This window comes from Zeus faber, assembly GCF_960531495.2.
Source record: "Zeus faber genome assembly, chromosome: 16".
NCBI lineage: Eukaryota > Metazoa > Chordata > Actinopteri > Zeiformes > Zeidae > Zeus > Zeus faber.
This window is the reverse complement of record NC_137202.1, coordinates 3,933,514-3,956,681: the sequence shown is the minus strand read 5'-3', so window position 1 is coordinate 3,956,681 and position 23,168 is coordinate 3,933,514. Positions and strand designations below refer to the sequence as shown.

Genomic DNA, 23,168 nt, shown 5'->3' with positions numbered 1-23,168 from the left:
TGCCTGTGTGTGTGTATGTGTGTGGGCACGAGTACGTGTGTAAACGTGGGCATCGGAGGGGGGAGCAAAAAAAAAAGTAATTTTTATCCCCAAACTTATCCCCCTTACCCATCCCATCCTCCTCGGGGACCCATCGGCATGGCAACTGGGCCAGGAGGAGGGTCCTCCGGGTGGGAGGAGGTTATGGGAAGACACGAGGGAGGGCTGTGGTATGCAGCATGATTGACACCTCCGCCCCAACCCCTTCTACACCCACCGACTCCCCCGCCTCCCCCACCTCACCCCAGGGAGCCGACATGCCCTTCATATCTGCACACGGAGGAGCATCATCCACAACACACGACTGACTGGAGATGAGCCACTTTATGTGTATTAACTGTTTGTGCCAAATTAAACGTATCACAAGGACAACAGTGTTGTCAACGGGGCATCTAACAGGGTAGTCATCTTAGATGATCTATTTCAATTAATTTCCATTTATTTCAATTGCTAATGTATACTTACTGGGGACGTGGAGGCAGTATATCAAACAATGAGATTTTGGAAATTCAGAAATATGTGAAAAAATGCATCATGGCGCAATTGAAATGCATTTAGTGACAAATGCCAATAAGAATAGGTGCAAGTGTTAAGGATAAGATAGAAGATGAGAAGATGAGTTAGGGATAATGGCTAGGGCTAAGGAATAAGGGCAATTTATGCCGAGTTCAGACTTTGCTTACGATGATCCCCAAAGGTTTTTGGAGATCGCTGAGCAAAGCCCCCGATCGGAGGAAAGTCATAGCGCGCTCCCGTGAGCGACGAGCGTGTGGTGTGAACTGCTCACAACGCGATCCGACTGCTCGCCGAGCGCTTGCCGCTGACGGCGACGAGATATCAGACAGGTTTAATATCTGGTCGTGTCGGGATCAAGTCGTGGGGGACACAATGAGCTACAACCAATGAGAGCAGACATGGAGTGAGGGGGAGGGGAGGACAAACTATTCACCTTCATATGACTAAGGCCCTACCAAATTCACGGTCGTGATAATTGCGTCACTGACATTGGGCGTTTTTTGGGCAAATGCATATTAAATAATTTTAATACTGTCGAGTGCATGTTAAGCTCGTCTCAGTGAGTCTTTTAACAATGGCGCATTTCCACATTCCCACCCTCTACATGTCTTCCATTGTAGTTTCCTTGCAGGATCACAAGATGGCGCCACTACCAAGTGTTAGCATTAGCATGTAAGTGGAGCGATAAGATGGTCATTATCGACAGATGAGGTCATATTTCAGAAATAACTGACGCTATTGACCAATCAGAATCAATTATTCCACAGAGCCGTGGAAAACATTTGTTATAGCTGTGGATGACTTGAAACCAAAGATAAATTACATTTAGGCTCTTTGGGGGTCAAGAAATTACTGTTTTGGGACCCATTGTGCTAATCTCCGATCACTATCATTAAACGTTAAACCTGGTTAGCATCTCAACTTTCCATTTTTACCCGGATCACTCAAAGCCTTAATAAGACTATTACAGTATTACAGGTACATGTTTGAGTAAAAAAAAAATTGTCAAATTTACGTACCATATCCTATCTAACGGCGTATGTGCAAAACCTTCCTTTCCTCAAACTCCTCCCATCGTCAAGGACCACTCTCCACATTTACAGCTTCCTCCCATTTCCCGTCCCCAGTAAACACACATCCCTCATCCTGACACACGCTCTCATAACACGCAAACTCCTGAATGTCAGCGTTCTATCGCTCGCGAATAGATCATGAGACCATTGGTGCTCTGCCTCGTCTTTTAGCTGGAGGCCTCGCGAGGGTCATCTCCACCGCAGATGATCAAAAACACGCACAAATGACGGCGGCATTTCATTCCCCCGTGACTGTGGAACAACGCTATCTCTGACTTGCACACTCCACTTTGCATGACAGCAGGGAGATTCCCGACCTTTTCCCACTCGAGGCCAATGAGTCACAGGGGCACCATCCTCCACTAAAACAACAGTGTGTCTGTGTATGTCTGCCATAGACATCAACACTGCAATGACAAAAGTACACACAGATGCGCGTGCGCGTGTGTGGGTGTGTGTGTGTGTGTGTGTGTGTGTGTGTGTGTGTGTGTGTGTGTGTGTGTGTGTGTGTGTGTGCGCTATCAGTGTCTGTGAAGACTCACTCTTGACAGTGGCCGTCCTGGTGCAGTTGTAGAGGATAGCCAGCTCTCCAAACACTTTTCCGGGACCCATGGTGCACAGCTTCAAGCTCTCCTTCGTCACCTCCACTTTACCATCTGAAACGCACAGAAGGATAAGGACGCCGTTAAGCCACCTCAATAAAACAAAACAATGATAAGGCAAATGTATTTATACAGCACGTTGAAAACAACAAATGTCGAGCGAAGTGCCCCACACTCTGTGGTGGAGCAGGGAGCCCGAAACAAAAACATGAAGTCACTCAAAACTGCTAAACCAACCACTTTTAATAAAGCTTATCCATGAAAGAGTTGGTCAATTAGTTAATCAGTTTGTTAGTTAGTCGGTTCTTTAGATTGTTAGTTAGTCAGTTAGTTCATGAGATTGTCAGTTGGTCAGATAGTTTGTTTGTTTGTTTGTTTGTCCGTTCATTAGTTTGCTAGTTTATTAGTTAGTTCATGCTTTGTAAGTTATTTACATTAATAAGAACAAAGAATAAAAAAACAAAAATGCCAAAATAAAGAATGCCGAAAGCAAAGTGTTTTTTTTCAGAATATTTATTTATCATTGTGTTCCACTAGGTCGTTCATCACCACCTTGTAGTGTCCTCTGGTTTATTCGATGGAAACAAACTTTTTGCAACAAACTTTGAAAACGCTCTGTTGAAAAGGATAGAATAACAAAACAAAAATATAAAAAATAAATAATATGCAATAAATGCAATATGCAATAGACAGAAAATCTAATGATAAACAACCAATAGGACCTAAAAGGTAGCAGGAAAAACAATAAATGACAATACCAATAGATGACCTAAAATATATTTAAAAAAATATATAATACTAATAATATACTATAATAAAAAATTACAATACTTTAATGCACAATAAACCTTATGATAAGCCAAAAAATATATGGTCTAATAATATATAATAAGAACAGGAAAATGAGTCACAAGACAGGAGTCAATTTAATGAAATGTATATGTTTAAATATATAAATATCATCTTTCATCATATTGATATCACTACGTTCGAGGGTGGCGAGTGATTCAAGGAACGTCTCTGCAGACAAAGATAAACAGTATATTTGGCAATTTTTATGAAATATATTCTATTCTATTATTCTATTTTTCTTTTATAATTTATTTTATTATAATTGTATTATTATTGTTTCATATATATATATATATATATATGTTTTCACAGACTTATCACCAATCCTCATCATGACAAATTATTCATATATGAAAATGAACTTAATGTGCCATTTAGCAGAAACCCCCGTCCGTCTAAAGTCTTAACAAAAATCAAGCAGAAGAATCAAAAAGATTCAGAACTTAAAAGAAGCACAAATGCCAAACACTGTAAGTACACACTGTAAGTACATCTTTCCATGACATTTGAAACTTGCCACATCAAAATCCATCATGCTTGTTTATTTTTTTTTATTGTTTTTGTTACTTTTTAGGTTAATAGTTATTGTTTATCATTAGGTTTATTGTATATTACCATACTTTTATCGTAAATCTTTTGGCTTACTGTATATTTTCTCATTCTTCAATCTTCTCAATTATTTTGAGGTTTGTTGTACATTGGCATTTTTTTATTTCTATTTTTATTCATATTAGTTTATTATTATTATTGCCAATGTTTTATTATGCGAGATGCTGTAACACTGCAATTTCCATCCAGGGATGAATAAAGTATCTCAGTTAATAAACTAAAATAAAACTTTTTCAGTGCTTGTGCAGATACATTTGGGTCTCTGCTGGGACTACTAACACACAAACTGTGAAATAAGACAACCCAGGCAGTCTATTTCAGAAAAGATGTGGTGAAACACACGGTTCAGATTTGTGTCTCAGTTCTACATCACAATAAGAAGAATAAGAACTGCCCTCCGTCTCAGAGCCCAAATCTTTTACAAGAAAGAGGAATTAATACTGTCTGTGAAGAAACTGCAGAGGATGGAAATGCAAGCATTTTTCAAAAATAATTCTGCTTTGTAAAAATTACTAAATTACTAAAATTACTCGGCTAAAAAATTAGTGTGTTTGTATTGTAGATTATTTATTGAATTAAATTTTATTTTCCAACATTTACATGAAACAACCTCGCGTGCGGTGCGGTGCGGTGTCCCAGTGAGGTGTCTCCTACAAGCTTGGAACATTGCAACAAAAGTTGAAACAAACTTTTAAATTAGGCCTTGTAGATCTAATCTGAGCGAAGTTTCAGCAACTAGATTCGTTATTTGTCGCCTCAAATGTTTTCATAAGATAAGGTGAAATCAATGAAAGTTTACGGAGTAAAACAACAGAACCCGGAAGTGAAGCTCAAACTCAATTGGCTCACAGGACCCGGAACTTGTGCTCAAACCCTACTGGCCCACAGAACTCTGGGCCTCAGGAGGGTGGCTCCTTCCACTGAAACAGAGTGTCATGAACACGAGGGACTTAGAGGTATGTTAGAATGGCTAGAATGCATAAGTGGTATTTTCAGCAAAAAAAAACAAAAACATGTTTTGGGGACCTCAGGAACCTATGTTAACCTATATTAATTAAAAAGGAGCATAATAGGTCCCCTTTAAAACTGCCATCAGAGTTTTCCAATGAAACAGCAACATCCTGTTTTCCTATGTAATGAGACTGAACTTTAACCTAAGTGCCGGTAGTAGTGTGCATGTGGAGTTTCCGGACAAATGCTCTGAGGAGTCGACGGAGGAACAGATTTATCACTTAGTTGAACTTTGTCTCACACTAATAGATCCAACCTTGTGTGTATTCTGCTCAAATTATATAATTTAGGTGGATTTGTTTGACTCCACAGGAAAACCTGATTAAATAACCCAGGCAGTGAGTCCTGGTCAAAACTTTCAGTGTGAGTAGGCAGAACAATGAAGGCAATAGGGTTCCGCCTCATCTTATATATTATCGATGAAGTCATGCAGCATCATTGTCCAACCACCTGCAACTCATCCAGTTATAAAGCAGCAAGCAGCAGCAAACAATCCAAGTCAGTACACAGACTCTACCCGCAGTAGAAGTCAAGATGCTGCTGTCGGCACCAATAATAAAAAACAAGTTGGCATATTTGAGGAAATTTCATTATTTCATTAGGTATTTTGAAACTGAAAAATCGAATCTAATATCAGTAAATCAAATGTTTTTCTTAGTGTCACAAGGTAGGAAGAGCCTGCCCTGCTGACCCTAACCATACATATCTGCTAGATACGTATACTGTAGATAGATCGATAGAAGAAAGAAGAAGAAGAAGAAACAGTCTTTATTCGTCACGCAACACACCACACTACAACACATGCTTGCACACACACACACATGCACATGCTTTGATGGTGGCCGGTGAAATGGATCCTCTGCATTTAACCCATCCTGGCTTGTCCTTCCTCCAGGGGCACAGCCAGGAGCAGTGGGCAGCATACGTGGACGCGCCCGGGGACCAGGTGATAAGTGTCCATCGCTGGTCAGACGATGATGGGTGCATGTTTTTGGGGGGGGTCCTTACTGACGTGAGGTGGAGGAAACCCCATGTGAGCACGGGGAGAACATGCAAACTCCACACAGAAAGGCTCCTATTTGGGAGATAACCCGCCGGAGCACGGTGCCAACAGATAGATAGACAGACAGATAGACAGGCATGCATGCATGCATGCATATAGTACATACTGTACATTCTCACACACACACACACACACACACACACACACACACACACACACACACTTTCCAGGAGCTGCACCCCTGCCAAAACGGTTAAGGAATCCCTTGAAGCAATTTTTTTTACAGCCCTGGACTTTCTGCTTTTTGATTAAAAAAAAATTACATAACTCGTAATCCCAGGATTATCTTGCCAATGTGACGTGACACTTGATGGCTACATTTGGTTTTTCAAGAGAACAACAACAACACATACACAAAAAATGTATAAAATATACAAAACAAGTGGTTCTGCATGGGATACATTAAAATAATAAAATTATTATATAAAAACAAATTAAATTACTCACTTGAATGAAAGACTATGGCAGAGGCAGTACAGTTGCTGTGGGTATAGAATATAAATGGTATATTTCTGTACAGATGTATTCTATGATATGGATCTATCTAGTATCTAGTGAACTGTGTCTGTTGTTCACAAAGTAATTTGAGGGGGGACATTGGGGACAGGGGTTTCTGCACTTCCTGGCAGTGACATCTCACACAGTCAGTTTGTTGTGCCTATAAATAAATCCAACTTCTAGAGGTCGGGTTCAGCTCCAGATCCTCTCCTCCTCCAAAGCCTCCAAGGTTTCTTCCCCCTTTTTTTTTCTTTTTTGTTTCCCAACAGCACCAACGACACCCACTCCAAAAACAAAAGCGGATGTGAGTTCAAATCCCGTGGATTAAAACATGTGACCCGCTATTCCACCGAGCAAAGACAAGCAAGCTCGGAGCTCAGATTATGCAACATCCGATCGGGTAATGACAAAATAAAAAAAGAAAGAAAGGTTCCACTAAACCTTTTTACAATTAAATAATCCCACAGCACCTTACCACTATCCTGTAGTGGTAGCACTAGTAGTCGGACTGGCCATCAGGACAACAGATCCCAGTGGGCCGGTCACTCTGTGGGCCGCCTGAGCAGCGCATTATACAAAAACAAGAGCGAGAGAGATCAGAGTCGTCGGCCCACTCTGATTATGCATCAGCACTCATAATCAAAGTGGGCCGACGACGAGGATCCGTCTCGCCCCCCCATCCCCCCCATCACCACCACCGCCACCACCCCAAATCCCAGCAGTCATGGGAGTGCGTGAACAGGTGCATTCATGACCAAGCTGGTCAAAATGGACAGAAATCTGAGTAAAATAAAATGAGGAGAGCCGTCGCTGAAAAGGCTAGAGATAAAAAAAAAATGAGGTCACTTCAAGCTGATACTATAACTTGCAAGATATCTAAATATAGTACATAGTGATATCACATCATTTTTTCAAATTGAGAGGGATTGTTTTTCAAAGGTAGCACAGCTGCATTTAATGCCTGTCCGAAATATCAATTTTTTATATTGTTTATTATTTATGGACCAGCAATAACCAAGCACTTGTACAAATATATACAAACTGGTGTTTTTTTTATATTAATATTATTTTATTGTTTACAGACCAGCAATACTCAGGCCAGGAGTAATGGTCTGTACCTTAGCAGCAGGCCAAAAAATGAACATTACTTAACTTTTGTTCTGTTTTAGATATAATTTAGAGTTTTTTTATTTAAATATGTATTGTTTAACTGCACTAGAGGTAAAATGTGTGTAGTCAGTACCTGATGTTCGTTATTATTTATTGTTCAAAGACCTACCCTCAAGAGTAAGTCCTTCAAGTTTGAAATTGCTAGTGCCATTATCTGACTTATTTCCTGTGTTAAAATAGATTATACAGCCTGTTCAAATATAGACATCAATGACACACTGACTGCCTGAATCTATCCTGGTATCCTCACAGTGGTGGCCTGCTGGCAACAAACCTTTGCTCTTAAAATATCTCTGTTTTAATGTTACAGTAGCTTAGGGTATCCATCCATTATGCTTATAATTGGTGGTATCAAGGGCTGGTGTGTTTGTAGTGTAAGTGCGTTGATGGGGTGGGGGTGGTTGAGTATCTGCGGGCTGGTTGTGGTGGGCTGGTCTGGGTAAAAAAGTCCAGAGTATTTTTTAGTCCGTCCCTGGTACCACGACACTAAAAACATCACAAACCCATAGAACTGTGCTTATTATTATGATTGCCTGCTAATAGTTAGTGACGCAAGACTCGTAAACAATTTGTTCCGAAGTAGGGAGGCTATCAATTAATCGACTATTGATTATTTGCAAAATCGATTAAGATATTTTCTTATCGATAAGAACTGAACAATCTGGAGTCTTTGTGGGGCGCAGGGCGTTTCAAGAAAATAAATGCCCAGTGGAGCAGGAGGTAGTAGCAGAAGAAGACCGAGGCTTCCAGAAGAACGACAATCAACAAACATTGCTGTGCCTAGAAAACGGGAGCTTCTCGTTGCCGAGGAGGAAACTATATGTTTATTGTTACTCAACAACTAATGCTGCGTTCAGATGGAAAACGGAACAGGCTAACAGAACTTTCTGAATGATAAGGGGGGAGAAAAAATACCTGGAGCGAGGTATGACGGCAAAAAAACGAAACAAGCGATATGCTGCTATGGTGATGACTCCAATCTGTGTCTGTTATTATATATAAGAATTGTAGTTATGTTTATTAATTGCATTAGCGTCTCGTTGCCCATATCTGCACTAGTCTTGATCTGATACGTAACACACGACTCATTCAGTCAGAGGACGGCAAAAAAGTTTAAATATTTAACTCGTGCAAAGATGAGTCGTAAGTATTTCTGTATACGCGAACCAGCTTCGCCAGTCTTGCCTCAAAGTTCTCCATTTTTAAAACACTATTAACTTTTGAAACACTCCTCATGCCTCTCGCACTAAGTCACAAAATCGATTAAAGAAATTCCTTTCAATTTGCATTGTTAGTTCCAAGCCAACAGATATTTTAAATGAGTTTGGAGTCACTCCAGCAAAATCAGTGAATGTTCAACTCCGAAACAGACAATAATTATTGAGGACTTAATTAAAGTCCAAGGCAAAAAAAAAAGGTATTTGGCATAATTCATATTGAATGTAACTGATTCACTCTTTCCATTGCACCAAAATAAATAATTTTAACAGAATTAAATGATTCTTGGGAGAATTTCATTCACAACTCAGAGCAGAGCGGAGTCTTCTGTCTCTGGTTCATCGTTCAGGAAGTCCTCCCTCACTCACGGTGTGTTACACCAACTGAACCAAACCAAACAAAGAGTCCGATAATTTAACAACTCATTTTTACTGATTGACTCATCAAGAATCTCAAAGAACAGCCAAATCTTTCATCCCTATATAATAGTTCTGACTTTCAGAATGAAACATCTTATTAACACAGAGCTGCTGTTCTGCTGGAACTGGTGAATTACATGAATAAGTGCAGCCCTGCAATTTTGATCTTGTAACGTAAGAGCGATTTTCCATTAGTTATGTATTTTAAAAGGAATTTTACACATTTTCACAGCATCACCTGGCCAGCTTTCACAGGCACAGTTGTTAAAAAAAACACTGGTATAAATTATTATGGGCTGCAAAGTGCTCCAGCTGCAACTTGATGAAACTTTCTACATTTTCCGCGATCAGCCTTGTCTTAGGTCAGGTGGAGGTGGTGGTGGTGGAGGTGGTGGTGGTGGAGGAGGTGACATGGAGTGTTTCACTGGCTCGCAGGAGAGAATCACTGAGGCTGAAAAGTTCTTTCAGCCCAAACATGACGTGCTTAAATCAGGGACATCAAATCGGTTTTGTTAAAAAAAAGAAGAAATTGCAAAGGTTGAAAAGTCTTCATCTCAGTAATTTGCTGAAACTTATTCCAGTGGCTGATATTTTCATTATGAATTATTCTCATTATATTATTTATATTCTCATTTTAAAAAGGGAGACGAGGGGATCACATGTGTTCCCGGTCATAAAAACCACTAAAGCTGGTTTTACACCAAATCCGACAAACAACAACATCCAAGTCCATTCATTTCTATGGAGAGTTAGATTCCTCATGGGAAAAGCTGTGACGCAGTGTGATAAGCCCCGCCCCCTCTGAGATAAGCCCGGCCTCCTCGGCGGTCTGTTCAAGGCTCTGGGTTTCGGGGCTGACACTATGATCGGAAGTTACGAAAGCAAAGTTTATTATTGGAACTGGGAATAAAACAAAGTGAATAAGTAACGTATATAAAATAACAACGTCGTTAACATTGGATCTCACAATATGTAAGTGATATATAAGTGAATTGTGCGTATTGAATCTTTTTTCACACTTTGAAAACACTATATGAAGGAAGTTTTAAACTCAAATGCATGGAAAAATGGTAAACGTACAGTTGAGCAAACTACTCTCTGTTGTACTGGAAAAAACAAGCTCTCCCCTTTACTGTGACATAATATTCTGGGATGATAAACCCGGGCACAGTTCATCCGACAACCACTAGGCGAAGGATTCGACTGATGCGATCAGAGATTTGTGTGAATCCAGCTTCAGACGGCAGCCTTTAGAGGACTGAGGAGCTTCTGTAATCTGCTTTTCACATGATGCTTCCCATGACTGGCTCACAGACGCCTCCAAGAAGGAAAAATATTCACAACAGATTCATTTTCCGCAGCTGCACTGTTATGCACTGGGGGTGAAAAAATTTAGCAGAACAACAAAAACAAACAAAAAAAAAAAAACACCCCACATGACTCCAGGGTGAACCTAACCTAAGGTTGAGTTCAGAGGTTAAGACATTTAAAAACAAGATAAATATATATATATATATATATATATATATATTGTGCGTTATCCTCCATTTCCATGGATATTAATTAACTGCAGGCAAGTTAAAAAGCGGTTGAATTGTTTTTTGGGGCGATACCCCCCCTGGACCTGCTTAGTAATGAAGACTTCTGCATTTTTCTGTTCTGCGACGGTGTTTAATCACAAGCCGCGCATGCCTTCCACCGTCTTTCAATCAAGGACAAAACAAGCTCAGGGAAGACGAAAGGGGTGTCACAATTGTTACTTAATCGTTCGATCGCAATTATTTGAGCTACTTGCGATTATTTTGAATAATCATTACATTAGATTAGATTCAACTAATTGTCACTGCACAGAGTACAATTACTGAGGCAACAAAATGCATTTCACCATCCTGGTAACTGACTTATCTAGGAGCTGTGGGCTGCCATATAGCACATGGCACCTGCGGGGGACTTACAGTGTCTTGCTCAAGATGACGATGATTACTAGATGACGTGCTCTACCTCCTGAGCCACTGCCCCCATTGAGACCCTGTTAGATCTCATTATTATATGTTTCTATCCAAATGTCAAGGGAATTAGCGGGCAGTGGCTCAGGAGGTAGAGCAGGTCGTCTAGTAATCAGAAGATTGCCGGTTTGATCCCCAGCTCCTCCTGATGTGTCCTTGAGCAAGACACTTAACCCTCTAACTGCTCCCCGGGCGCCACTATATGGCAGCCCACAGCTCCTCGATAAGTCAGTTACTAGGATGGTGAAATGCATTTTGTTGCCTCAGTACTTGTACTCTGTGCAGTGACAATTAGTTGAATCTAATCTAATCTAATCTTATTAGGTTTCCATCATTTGGGAGAGCTGTGTTCCCCAACCAGTGGCGCTAGACCATCAAAGCGGGTCGTCACAGATCGCAGTCGGCAGTCGCAAGGCCTTGGACAACTTGAGAAGTTGTGTTTCCTTATAGTAAAATTTTGGTTCAAAAATATTAGAGTGTTAGTGCTAATATTATGCTGCAGGGTAAGGGACAAAATTAAGACTAGACAGTGGAAAACGAGAAGCCAACTATTCAGACTTTGACCTGGTGCCGTGGCCCGGCCCTAGGGTCTAGACCCTCAAGAACCACATTTTCCAGTGGAGGTCCAGGACCATGACCCCCCACTACCGCCCCCGGCCCACAAGCCCCAAACTGTGCACGGAACGTGGGGGGAACCCGGGCCACCACCCACCCCAAGTCTGCTGTGTCTAGAAATCGGGGCGGTCCAAGGCACCCGGTCAAAGGACCAGAGATCCAGGACCATGCCTTCTTTTTTTGTCCCTCATCCTGCGCCATAAAATATCAACCGTAAGGAAATCCATGACTAAATGTTGCAATGTATTGTCTGCCGTAAAAAACCTAAAGATAGAAACAATCCAGACTAAAACGACCGCTAATTGCTAACAAATGCAGGAAAAAAAAGGTTATTTATATACTATTTATGTTTGTTATTTTGGGGGTATTTGGATATATTTGACAATTTGTCTTTTTATTTATCTATTTACTTATCTATCTATTTGTTTATTTATTATTTTTACTTCACTTTTATTAAATTTTTTTTATTCTCCATTTTTTTTTTACGCTGATCGACTGTCGGGAAAAACACCAAACCTCGCCACAACAAATTCCTAGTATATAAATTTGCCTAAACGGAACAAGCGGAATAAGCTGATTCTGATTACCGTCCGCCGTCCCACCCGCCGCCTCCGCTTTTTAATCAAGGCGTCATAATGGTCCTGCCTGCTACATCTCTGTGTCTCCTCAGCACCACCACCACCTTCAGGCTCACTGATGGCTGGAGCAGGAAGGCTCATTAGCTATTCATGCAGCCAATCACCACATGCTAATTAGCAGTTTGCGCTGATATCGTATGTGTGTATTCTATTTTTTTTCATCCATTTCATTTCCTCAGACCAAGGGCTATAATTATGGAGCATGGATGTGACTGCACAAATTAATATACAAAATCAAGGCCTTTCTCCTCTCTCATATCATGAGCTGGTGAAGCCCGTTATCGCTCCATTGCCTCCTCCTACGGCATCAGCACGGGGTCATTTCCAGGGATCCACAGTCCACCGGCTGTTTTGGAAAAGTATAAATGGCTCATTGTTCAGTGTGTTTCCATGCACTAAGTACCCAGATTAAGCTCAATATTGGGGATAATAATGTGAGTACGGTGTTTACATGGGTTTGGAATAACGCGATTACTGAAAAACTAGAGTTTCCACGGCGTGTGGCGTAGTCAGGTTACTGACAGGGATCTGTCGGAGAATTTCCGCTGCGTGATTGGTGAGATAAAACACTTTCAACCGATCCGTTTTTTTATACACAGAAGGTTGGCCGCATCCCTTGACCAGCCCCTACTGTAACTTCACGTTTTGTAACAATAACACACACGTGCGCTCATTAGGACTATTGAGCAGTACCATTCAGACGACGGTGCAAAATAAGAAATGCGAATGCAAAACCAGTTCCCTGACCACTATGACTGTCTCCTTGTGCGGAGGGATGAGGGAGTAGTGTCTGAAATAAAAAAAGAGGAAGGGAGGGAGTTTTTTCAAAAATAATGAGCATACATTCACGTACTGTGGTTTACTGAGAGGTGACCTTCACCGGCTGCTGAACTGCAGACATGGCAAAATACAGCCTATACTGGAGATAAAATAAAGAATTATATTAGAATATGAGAGGGTTTTTTTTATCACAGATCCCCTCCGACACTTACTTCAATTTTGGTTCTGGTGCCCGTCCAAATACGTCCCCGGATTCAGCTCCCTCATCAAACTCTACATGAAAACACTCTTACTTTTCCAATGGGAACTGTGTGTATACCGGTGGTTGCCATGACGACGTTGTTTGTCTGCCCAAACAACTCTTTCTGGGTCAAATGTACGCGGATCCACCCGATCATAACCGGGTTCAGGTGTTTACACGCGCGACAGATGGAGTGATGAAGGACAAATCCAGGTGTGTTCATCGGGTGGTGCTTGAGCTTAATTCCAGTTCAACTCGATGAAGATGTAGTGTTTACCCTGTTTACATGACAGTTGCAAAATTCAGAATATGTGACCCACCGCAGCAAAACCCGCTATGTCGTGCATTTATAAAATCTCCAGAAGCAGCCAAATAAGTTGAAATTTCCTTTCTCGAAGGAAAATTACATTTTTTCAGATTCGTGTTCCTTTTTGTTTTTTTTAATCTCTCAACGTATTTTCAAAACCGAGTTTGATTTATAAATAGTAGAAAAATGTTAAACTGCGGAGTTAAATATTCCCGTTAGATTACATGGGGAAACACAGTTCACTTACCGAGACACTGAATAGCACTGACCAACACCGATCGATCGTTTCCTTTAAAGTGAGAGTCCAGGTGAAGATCATTCCTCCATATTCCATGTATTATGAAGTCCCAATGTGAAACCCTTTTGATAGAGTTCAACCTTTAAATCGTACTACTTTTACACACACACACGGAGACATCATTGGGGAGGGTGGGTATACCAATGCAGAAGTAATGCTGACGTCACTTCCGTAAACAAGACGAGGATCTGGTTTCACTTGTCTGTGAAAACTTTCATCTTCGTGTCGTTGTGGATTAGGAAAAGCGGGTGGTGGAAAATCTAAATCATATCACGGACCATAATCTGTCCAGTGCTATAGATCCAAGTCAGTGTAATCAGCTCGTACTGGTCTTCATTTGCCATGACGGTAGTCAGTTCCCAGACAGTGATGCTGAATCTGATACCGGCGTTATCCCCGACTTGGAGAACATTTCAAACAGCGCATTTCACCGGAGGAGACCAACGATAAGCCCGTTGCTGTTACAACGGCAGAAGTTGATGACTTGATGAAGACCGTTGAGGTCGGTGATGCAGATTATGATTAAGAAGCAATGGACAAGATTCTCAAGTTTACCTGCAAATGCAGCCAGGGGCGAAAAGAAAATGAAAAGAGGCAGCCCCAACAGGCTCTCAGAGTGTAGCTGGGGTAGGGTTGAGGTTAGCCCACATAATAACTTCAAGAACTTTGACGATATCTGGCATACACAATATATATTAAATGACACACCAAGGTTGATATACAGAGACTGATATTATTGACAGACTGTACATTCTGTTGTGTTTTCTACACTTTTAAACTCCTAAATAATTCCACTTTTATAAAACATGTATATTCTTAATGTTAAATAAAAGCCTTTTTTTTAAAGACAAAAGATGTTGTGTTGATGTTGATGACGCTGTTCAACATTCCCTCAAAACACAAGAACAATGCAGAGATTTCCCCATTCAGCAGGGTATCAAGTCCCCATTGAGCAGGGTGTCAAGTGGCCATGTGGCGAGGAGCCAGGCTGTGTTGGTCCTCCAACCATTTGCAATCTTGGAGCTGGATGAATCAAGCCAAGTGTGGGGAAAACTTTGAAGGTGATTATCACAGAATCACAATTTGCCACACCCTTGACATTAACAAGTCATAGCTTAAAAAATATTTGCTTGATTTGCACAACTGACACCTTGTTTTGAAGCTCTGATTCTTCTCTTTCAAAAAAAATCAAAAGCCACCAAATGTACCTCAAGTCTGCGCTGGGTCACCTATTGCCTTAACCCCTAATTCAAGTACATGTAAACGCACCAATTATTAGGGGAAAACAATTATAAACAGAAATAGCAATATCAATACACACACACACACACACACACACACACACACACACACACACACACACACCATACAAATGCTAGATGGTACAAAAACGTCATCTTTGAAATCTATGCAACAACGAAGGAGAGTGTCTCTTGATCAAAGTCCAAAATAAGATCAAAGCAAAGCAACGGTCTTTAAATGATGAAAGACAAAGAAAGAAGAGAGATGAGAGAGAAGAAAGGGAAGAGAGGGAAGAGAGGGAAGAGAAAGAAGAGAGGGAAGATGGAGAAGAGAGGGAAGAGAGGGAAGATAGGGAAGAAGAAACCTTGTCGTTGACATCCTTGACTACCCTGTACCATTCTGCCCGACCCAAATTGCTGCGACATCGTCATTGAAAATCCTGTGATGTGGCCCAAGCTTTACATTGATTCCAGAGTAAAGTGATGCTGTTCAGGCCCTGGAGCTCACCAGGTGTAAATAATTATAATAAATTAAACTAAACTACATTTCAGGGCTCCAGTAATGCATCGAATTCATCAGTTTCAGTCAGAACAGCAGCAGCTGTTTTCATCAAACAAATGTCAATTTCTCAATGGAAGTGAGAACTATTTGTAGTGATGAAAGGTTCGACTCCTTGTTGAGATTCGGTTTATGAAGAGTTACTCAGCAAAAAGAGTCGTTCTATTTTCATTGCAAAGATTCCTTTGTGAAATCTCAAAAAGTCAAACCTTTCATCACGACTAATACTGTAGTTCTCACTTTCAGTGGGAAACTTGAGCTTGTTCTGATGAACACAGAGCTGCTGTAACTGACAAATGTGACCCACCGCAGCGAAACCCGCCATGTCGCGCATTATTCTAAATTGCCACCAGTCGCCAAATAAGTTGAAAAAACCTTTCCAGATTCGTGTTCCTTTGTGCTTCTCTCAACGAATTTTCAAAACCGAGTTTGATTTATAAATAGTCTAAAAATGTTAAACCGTCCAGTTAAATATTCCTGTGAGATAACATGGGGAAACACAGTTCACTTACTGAGACGCTGAACAGCGCAACGCCGAAAGATCTTTTCCATTAAAGCGACCGTCCAGGTGAAGATCATTCCTCCATATTCTATGTGATGTGAAGTCACAATGTGAAACCGTTTTGATAAGAGTTCAACCTTTAAATATTACTAGTTTTACACACACGCCTGGATACGTTGTTGTGTAGGTGGTGTGTACCAACGAAGAAGAGAAGCTGACGTCTATTCCATAAACAAGATGAGGAGCCTTTGGTTTCACTGGTCTGTGAAAAATTTAATGTCTGTGGATTGGGAGCAGGTGGCGGTAGATCCAAATCATATCACGGACCTTAATCTGACCAGTGGGATAGAGTCAAGTCAAGTCAGTGTTAGCCACGCGTACTGGACTACATTTTCCGCGATGCCAAGAACGACAGCGATGCTGAATCTGATACCGGCGTTATCCCAGACTTGGAGAACATTTCAAACAGTGGATTTCAAGCTGAATGTGATGATTTAACGGAATATAAAGCCATATGGCTTTGTTGGTCCTCCAAGGGTTGGGGAAACTTGGAGGGTGATTACCTCAGAAACACAGTTTGCCGCACCCTCGTCATTAACCAGTCATAGCTTTAAAACAATTTGCTTGATTCGCACACACGACACCTTGTTTTGAAGCTTTGATTCTTCACTTTCAAATGCCGTTACAAATTACATGATTAGTGGAACCTTGCAGTTTTGTTCTTGCAACACAAAGGTTAGTTTCCATTACTTATAATCATTCATTTCACTATTCTAGCAAAGACATTTCTTGTGTGATCGTGTGCACAAATCTCTGTTTGTCTCTGTGTCTCTCTCTCTGTCTGTCTGTCTCTCTCTGTCTGTCTGTGTCTCTCTCTCTCTGTCTATCTGTCTGTCTGTCTCTCTGTCTGCCTGCCTCTCTGTGTCTGCCTCTCTGTATCTCTCTGTCTGTCTCTCTCTCTCATCTGTCTATCTCTCTGTCTGTCTGTCTGTCTGTCTGTCTGTCTCTCTCTCTGTCTCTCTCTCGCTGTCTCTCTGTCTCTGTCTGTCTGTCTGTCTGTCTGTGTTTGAACCTCAGCAGACACAGCGCTTATCCACTCTCTGCAGACTTTTGGCATTTCTCCAGCTCCCACCCAGCGTACACCACATCCTCCCGGCACAGCTCATGCTAATGCACTGAGAGACGGAAAGATGGAGAGAAAAACAGAACAAAGAAAAAAAAGATCACAGGAAAGAACGCAGGAACGAACAAACGAACGAACAAACGGACAAACAAACGGACGAACAAACGGACGAACAAACGGACGAACAAAGGGACGATCAAACGGACGAGCGGATGAACGAACGATCAAACGAACGAGCGAACGATCAAGCGAGCAAACGACGGAACAAAGAATAGAGAAAAAGAAAAAAACAAACAAAGGAAGGAAGGAAAGAAAGAGGGACGCTGCACCTCGGGGTGATTAAAAGCATGGAGTTACTCACATTTGCATCATGTGCAGATGAATGTGACTGTGATATTTCCCTCGGTGCGACTAACTTTCACTCACGCGTCTTATCTTTTCTTCCTCCTCTCTCCATTTCTACACACACTTTTTCACTTATATACATGTGCAGAAAATTAGAGATTAAGCGAGAGAGAGAGAGAGAAAGAGAGAGAGAAAGATGGAGACTCCTTTTCAGGTGAGGAGGTCTTTCAAGTCGCTTAGACACACAGTGGACGTTAGGTCCATCTGGATTATCTCTCACTATACGGTTAAATTCACTTTCAAATTTATCACGCACTATTTGCACATAAATGACATATTATCCTGTTTTCTTTCTACCAAAAGTCTCAGCAGACATTAGATAAAGTTCAAAAATCCTCCTGAATGTTTGAACCCTTGTCCTCCACCCTGAAACCAATTATAACCCCTCCTGAATTTAGTATGAAGACTCCATTACCTACGTCCTTTTACTCTTTCTTGGCCTTCTACTGTATCACTGCATCCTTTCAATGGAAGCCCATTTCCATCCGGTTTTATGGATTTGAGACCCTTTACATGGGATGAAATAATGCTCATGCATTTCTGATAGAATTGAGGAATTCGGTCCATTTCACAACAATCCATGCTTGGCTGCTGAAATGAATAGAGAGTTTTTAAAATAGAGTGTATATGTCTGCTCACATGTAGTATAAATACACATAACAGGAAATTTAGGGGTGAAATGACTTGCAGGCCAAACATATATTGTATAGTGTAAGTGTCACATATGGAGTCGAAAGTCGGAAGACTAAAGGTAGCTAAAAATTCTACAGGTGCTATTATATATATATATATATATATATATACATATATATATGTATATGGTGGTACCTCGACTTATGTCTGTAATTCTTCTATAAGAACGGTCGTATGTTAAAACAGTCGTATGTCGCAGCAATTTTTCCCATATAAATTATGAAATCATGAAGGGTGAAAACTACGTGCACACACGATGTAGGTCGCCCGCTGACTGACTGCTGACTGGCCGCTGACGTGCCAACTGCAAATTTCCACGCTCGTATCTTGGAGCAGTCGGTCGCAAGTCGATACAAATTTTCCCGACTATCGCTACTCGTATCTTGGATTAGTCGTAAGTAGATGCAGTCGTAAGTCGAGGTACCACTGTATATATATACAGTATATATAAATATATATATATATAATATTTATTGTATATACTATATACTTCCTATTCAAAAGTATGCGGAGCCACCTTCTAATGAATGGGTTAGGCTTAAGTTGGCGCCTTTTTTATTTAATTCATTTTCTTTAATGCATTTTTACAATTTTTTTTTAAACTACAGTTAGTGGTTCGGGATGCCACAGTGAGGAATCTTTCCCACCGGTTAACAAACTCGTGACAATACCAGTGTTACCGGTACCACCAGACATTTTACAAGATAATATATTTGTCAATGACGCTCAATTTCTGTTGACTCTACTGTGCATGTCAGTCATTGGACACTCGCTGGAGTGATGAATGACGCTTCAGCATCTGGCGTCTGATGGACCAATCTGGGTTTGGCGGATGCCAGGCAAACACTACCTGCCTGAACGCATAGTGCCAACTGTAAAGCTTGGTGGTGGAGGAATAATGATCTGGGGCTGTTTTGTCATTCATCCAAGTTTGTGACAACAGTTTGGGGGGGACCTTTTTCTGTTGTCAGCATGACACAAAGGGAGGTCCATGAAGAAATGGTTTACTGACTCTGCTGTGGAAGAACCTGACTGGCCTGCTCAGAGCCCAGACCTTAACCCCACTCAACACCTTTTGGATGAACTGGAACGGCGACTGCGAGCCACGCCCTATCGCCCAACATCAGCGTCTGACGGATCTGGTAATAAACTGGGATGTCAAATGCTGGTATGGTAATCCAATACCGGCATTTTGGCAGTGGGCTGACGTACCTTGGGGCCAAATGGTCGATATAATTTAATTTATATTTTTTTATGAAAAAAAAAAAGAACCAACGACCAGCCCATAAAGCAGGGACAGCGGCCCAATGCACCTTGGGCCGATATAATTTAATTTCAATTTTTTTTTATTCAAACAAATAAATAAATAAATAAATAGAAAAATAAATAAATAAATACATTTGCCCAACGTCCAGCGCATCAAGCAGGGACAGCGGTCCATTGGTTCATCTTCCTTACTGACACTGTGCTGGCCCAATTACATCTCTTATTAGGCCCACAGACCCCACCCCTCCCCCTCTGTCCTCATGTGTCAGATGCCGTGGCTCAGTCAGAGCCACAAATCTGTGGTTGGAAGATGGATAGACAGAAGCGCAAGAAGGCCAAGGCGGGTGCGAAGAAGTACTGGGCCAAAAAAATTTTTAATCTAGGGATTTTGCCAAATGTCCAAAAATAACAGACGTGTTTGCTGCAGGAGCTGTACTGTAGCTTCAACATCTACAGCACCCGCAACAGGTGGAACTTGAGGGAGGAGAGGAGCAGCCGGTGACAGGGAAGCCCAGGAGGAGGAGGGACAGATGGAGTATGGAGGAGAAGGAGGGACAGAGGGAGTATGGAGGAGGAGGAGGGACAGAGGGAGTATGGAGGAGAAGGAGAGACAGGGGGAGTATGGAGGAGGGACAGATGGAGTATGGAGGAGGAGGAGGGACAGAGGGAGTATGGAGGAGAAGGAGAGACAGAGGGAGTATGGAGGAGGGACAGAGGGAGTCTGGAGGAGGAGGAGGAGGGACAGAGGGAGTATGGAGCAAGAGGAGGGAGTACAGAGGAGGAGAAGGAACAGAGGGAGTATGGAGGAGAAGGAGGGACAGAGGGAGAATGGAAGAGGAGGTGAGCATGGCCTGTCGGTGCCATGCCATGATGACGATGATGATGTTTGATTCAATTAATGTGGATGATAAAAAGATAAGATAACATAATGGTAACGCTATAAAGTGAGACCACTGCTGTGATATCGTATCATTATAATATTATTACAATTATTATGGTTCCATTGATAGAGATGCACAAAAAGGCAGTATGATAAACTACAACTGTAGCTCTACTGTGCTAAAATCTACGCCTGCTCATGTATTAGGAAAAAGAAAAAGTTTTCTAACAGCAGTCAACAAAGTTGTCCTATGTTTATTTTCAGCCAGGTATGGCAGTAACTATAAGGCTCGACACTGTATATGGTATGTATACTTTTATAACTATCAATATCGATATTAATAGTTATTGATTGACGCCAAATTGTTTGGTGCTGCTGTCTATTGAGCATTCACCTTCATGTGGTAGAAGTATGAACAGCAGGTCAAACTCCCCAAACAAACAAGCACAACACTGATTTAATTGCCCGATCCCATACAGACATCTAACAATAAGTCCTCTCTGAACATTCATAAAAAACAAATATGTGATTTATTAACTGTGTAAACCTAATGCAATATTCATCATCAATATTTGGATGCTTGAAATCTGCAGGAACAGTTAGTATCAAATCAAATAAGATGGAACAAACATCTCCATGCATTAATTGAATAAACAGCTATTTGCTCATTATCAGTATGGTATTGTTTGAATTGTACAGCTTTTTGCAAAGTGACCAGCAGGGTTTCAATGTGAGTTCCGTGTTTTTTCCGGGTATTTACTCTTTCTAACTTTCACAGATTTCCCCTTATGAGTCCACAAAAATCAGTTTCTAAACAAATTTGAGGCGAGAAATGAACAATCCAGTTGCTGAATCTTCACTCATATTAGATCTACAAGAAGTCATTTAAAAGTAAGTTCCAACTTTCGTAAGGCACCGCTTGCATCGGGACAGCGCACGCGGATTACGGGGCACAAGTTAATTCATTCAATCAACGTCAGAAAATAAAATAAATGATATAAATACATCTACACATTTTTATTGGTTATTTTTTTTATTACCGCTGAGTGTACGTGGGCTGGTCCGCACCCAGAGCGATGCGACTGGACCTCAGTGCACCGGGGGCGAGGGACTTAGGTTTTGACCAATCACTGTGCACTTATGTCATGGATGGTTCCTCTTGAGCGGGTTAGTCCTCGTCCTGGAGTGGGAGTTTAAAACGTCCCTCAAAACGTAGTTGTAAGAACTACGGACGTTCGTAGTTCCTGCAGTGCGGACACAAAAAAAGGTACTGTTCGTACAAAAAGTTCTGAGAGCTATGAAAAAGTCCCTGTGGTGCGAAAACGCCTTAAGTAAGTATACAATAAATGCAACTATCCCTCTACATTGTTCTAGATGAACGATACTGGTACTGAGATCATTTAACACAATCAATTATCATTCTCACCTTTCTCTCTCACTCTTTTAGAGGTTGCCTTGTTTGAGGAGGAGATCTTTGCCATCCATGGGTGCGGCGTTCACAGGCAACATTTTACTTACTTGTATACTTTATACAGTACATACTTGTATACTTACATTTAATGAAATAATTTAAAATGATACTTTGACTTCTAGCAGAGATTTTTCTTCTTTTACTTGTAATTGTACTTAAATATGGAGATCGTGTACTCCACGGCTACCTCTGATCACCAGGGAGTCAGTCAAGAGCAAGTGAGTGCACTGATCCTATTGCACTGTCTGCTACACTTGTCCAGGGCTCTTACTACTCAGCTTTGTAGTGGTTTGGGGCAATAGTGCAGTAGGTATGCATGTTTAAGGGGAGCCCCAAGGATGGTGTACTGGTGGGTGGAGTCCGGTCCCAGCTCTTGTGTCTGAATGGGAGCAAATCACCACAGCCATGTTCCAAATTGGAGTGGGAAAAGCGGAGGCTGTTACTGTGTATTGTAGCAGCAAAAGGGCGGACAAAATCTATATCAATGCCCAGGATTTTGAAATTCAAAGTTCAACAAGCAGATATGGGCGTGGTGTTTGGGTGTCCACACACTTTTGGCCATATAGTGTGTGACCCACCGCCTACTTTAGGGTCACATTTCAAAATTTGAAATCTTTGTTTTTTCATATAATATGAAAGTGTATAATAGAGCTTCAAGACAAGGTGTCACTTATGGGAATCAAGCAAAAATTTCAGAAGCTTTGACTTATTAAAGATCATGGTTTTGGAAACAGAAGTTATGAGAAATCAGGCTTTTAAACACAATTAGTGCTTTAAATGGTTACATTTGAATAGTGCTGTACTCCTTCAAAGACACACTGTTGAATGTGTTTTCTGAAATAATGTTTGAATTATAAAATTTATAAAAATATTGGAAAATGCATAATTCAAGTTAATCCTTTAATTGTAATGTTTTATTGTCATTCTATCTTCATGCTCAATATACTAGCCAACTATTCCAATTTCCTGGCCTTATTGTTTTATAACAATGATAGTTTTAAGAAAGTAGTCCATTTCAGATGCGCACATGAAAACCTCTCACCAGACCATTCCATTTGAATGAGAGCTTCAGA

The 23,168-nt window shown here is 41.1% G+C and overlaps 1 protein-coding gene across 3 annotated transcripts in view; it reads right to left on the bottom strand.

The window, feature by feature from the left end:
- Window positions 1–23,168, bottom strand: part of LOC307241945 (cGMP-dependent protein kinase 1) — a gene marked incomplete at its 5' end in the record, with an annotated part of 125,210 nt that overhangs the window by 70,328 nt on the left and 31,714 nt on the right. For all 3 annotated transcript variants that reach the window (XM_080016229.1, XM_080016228.1, XM_080016227.1), the window contains one exon: window positions 2,171–2,284. In XM_080016229.1, coding sequence (XP_079872355.1) covers window positions 2,171–2,284 — 114 coding nt within the window. The remainder of the gene's footprint in view (window positions 1–2,170; window positions 2,285–23,168) is intronic.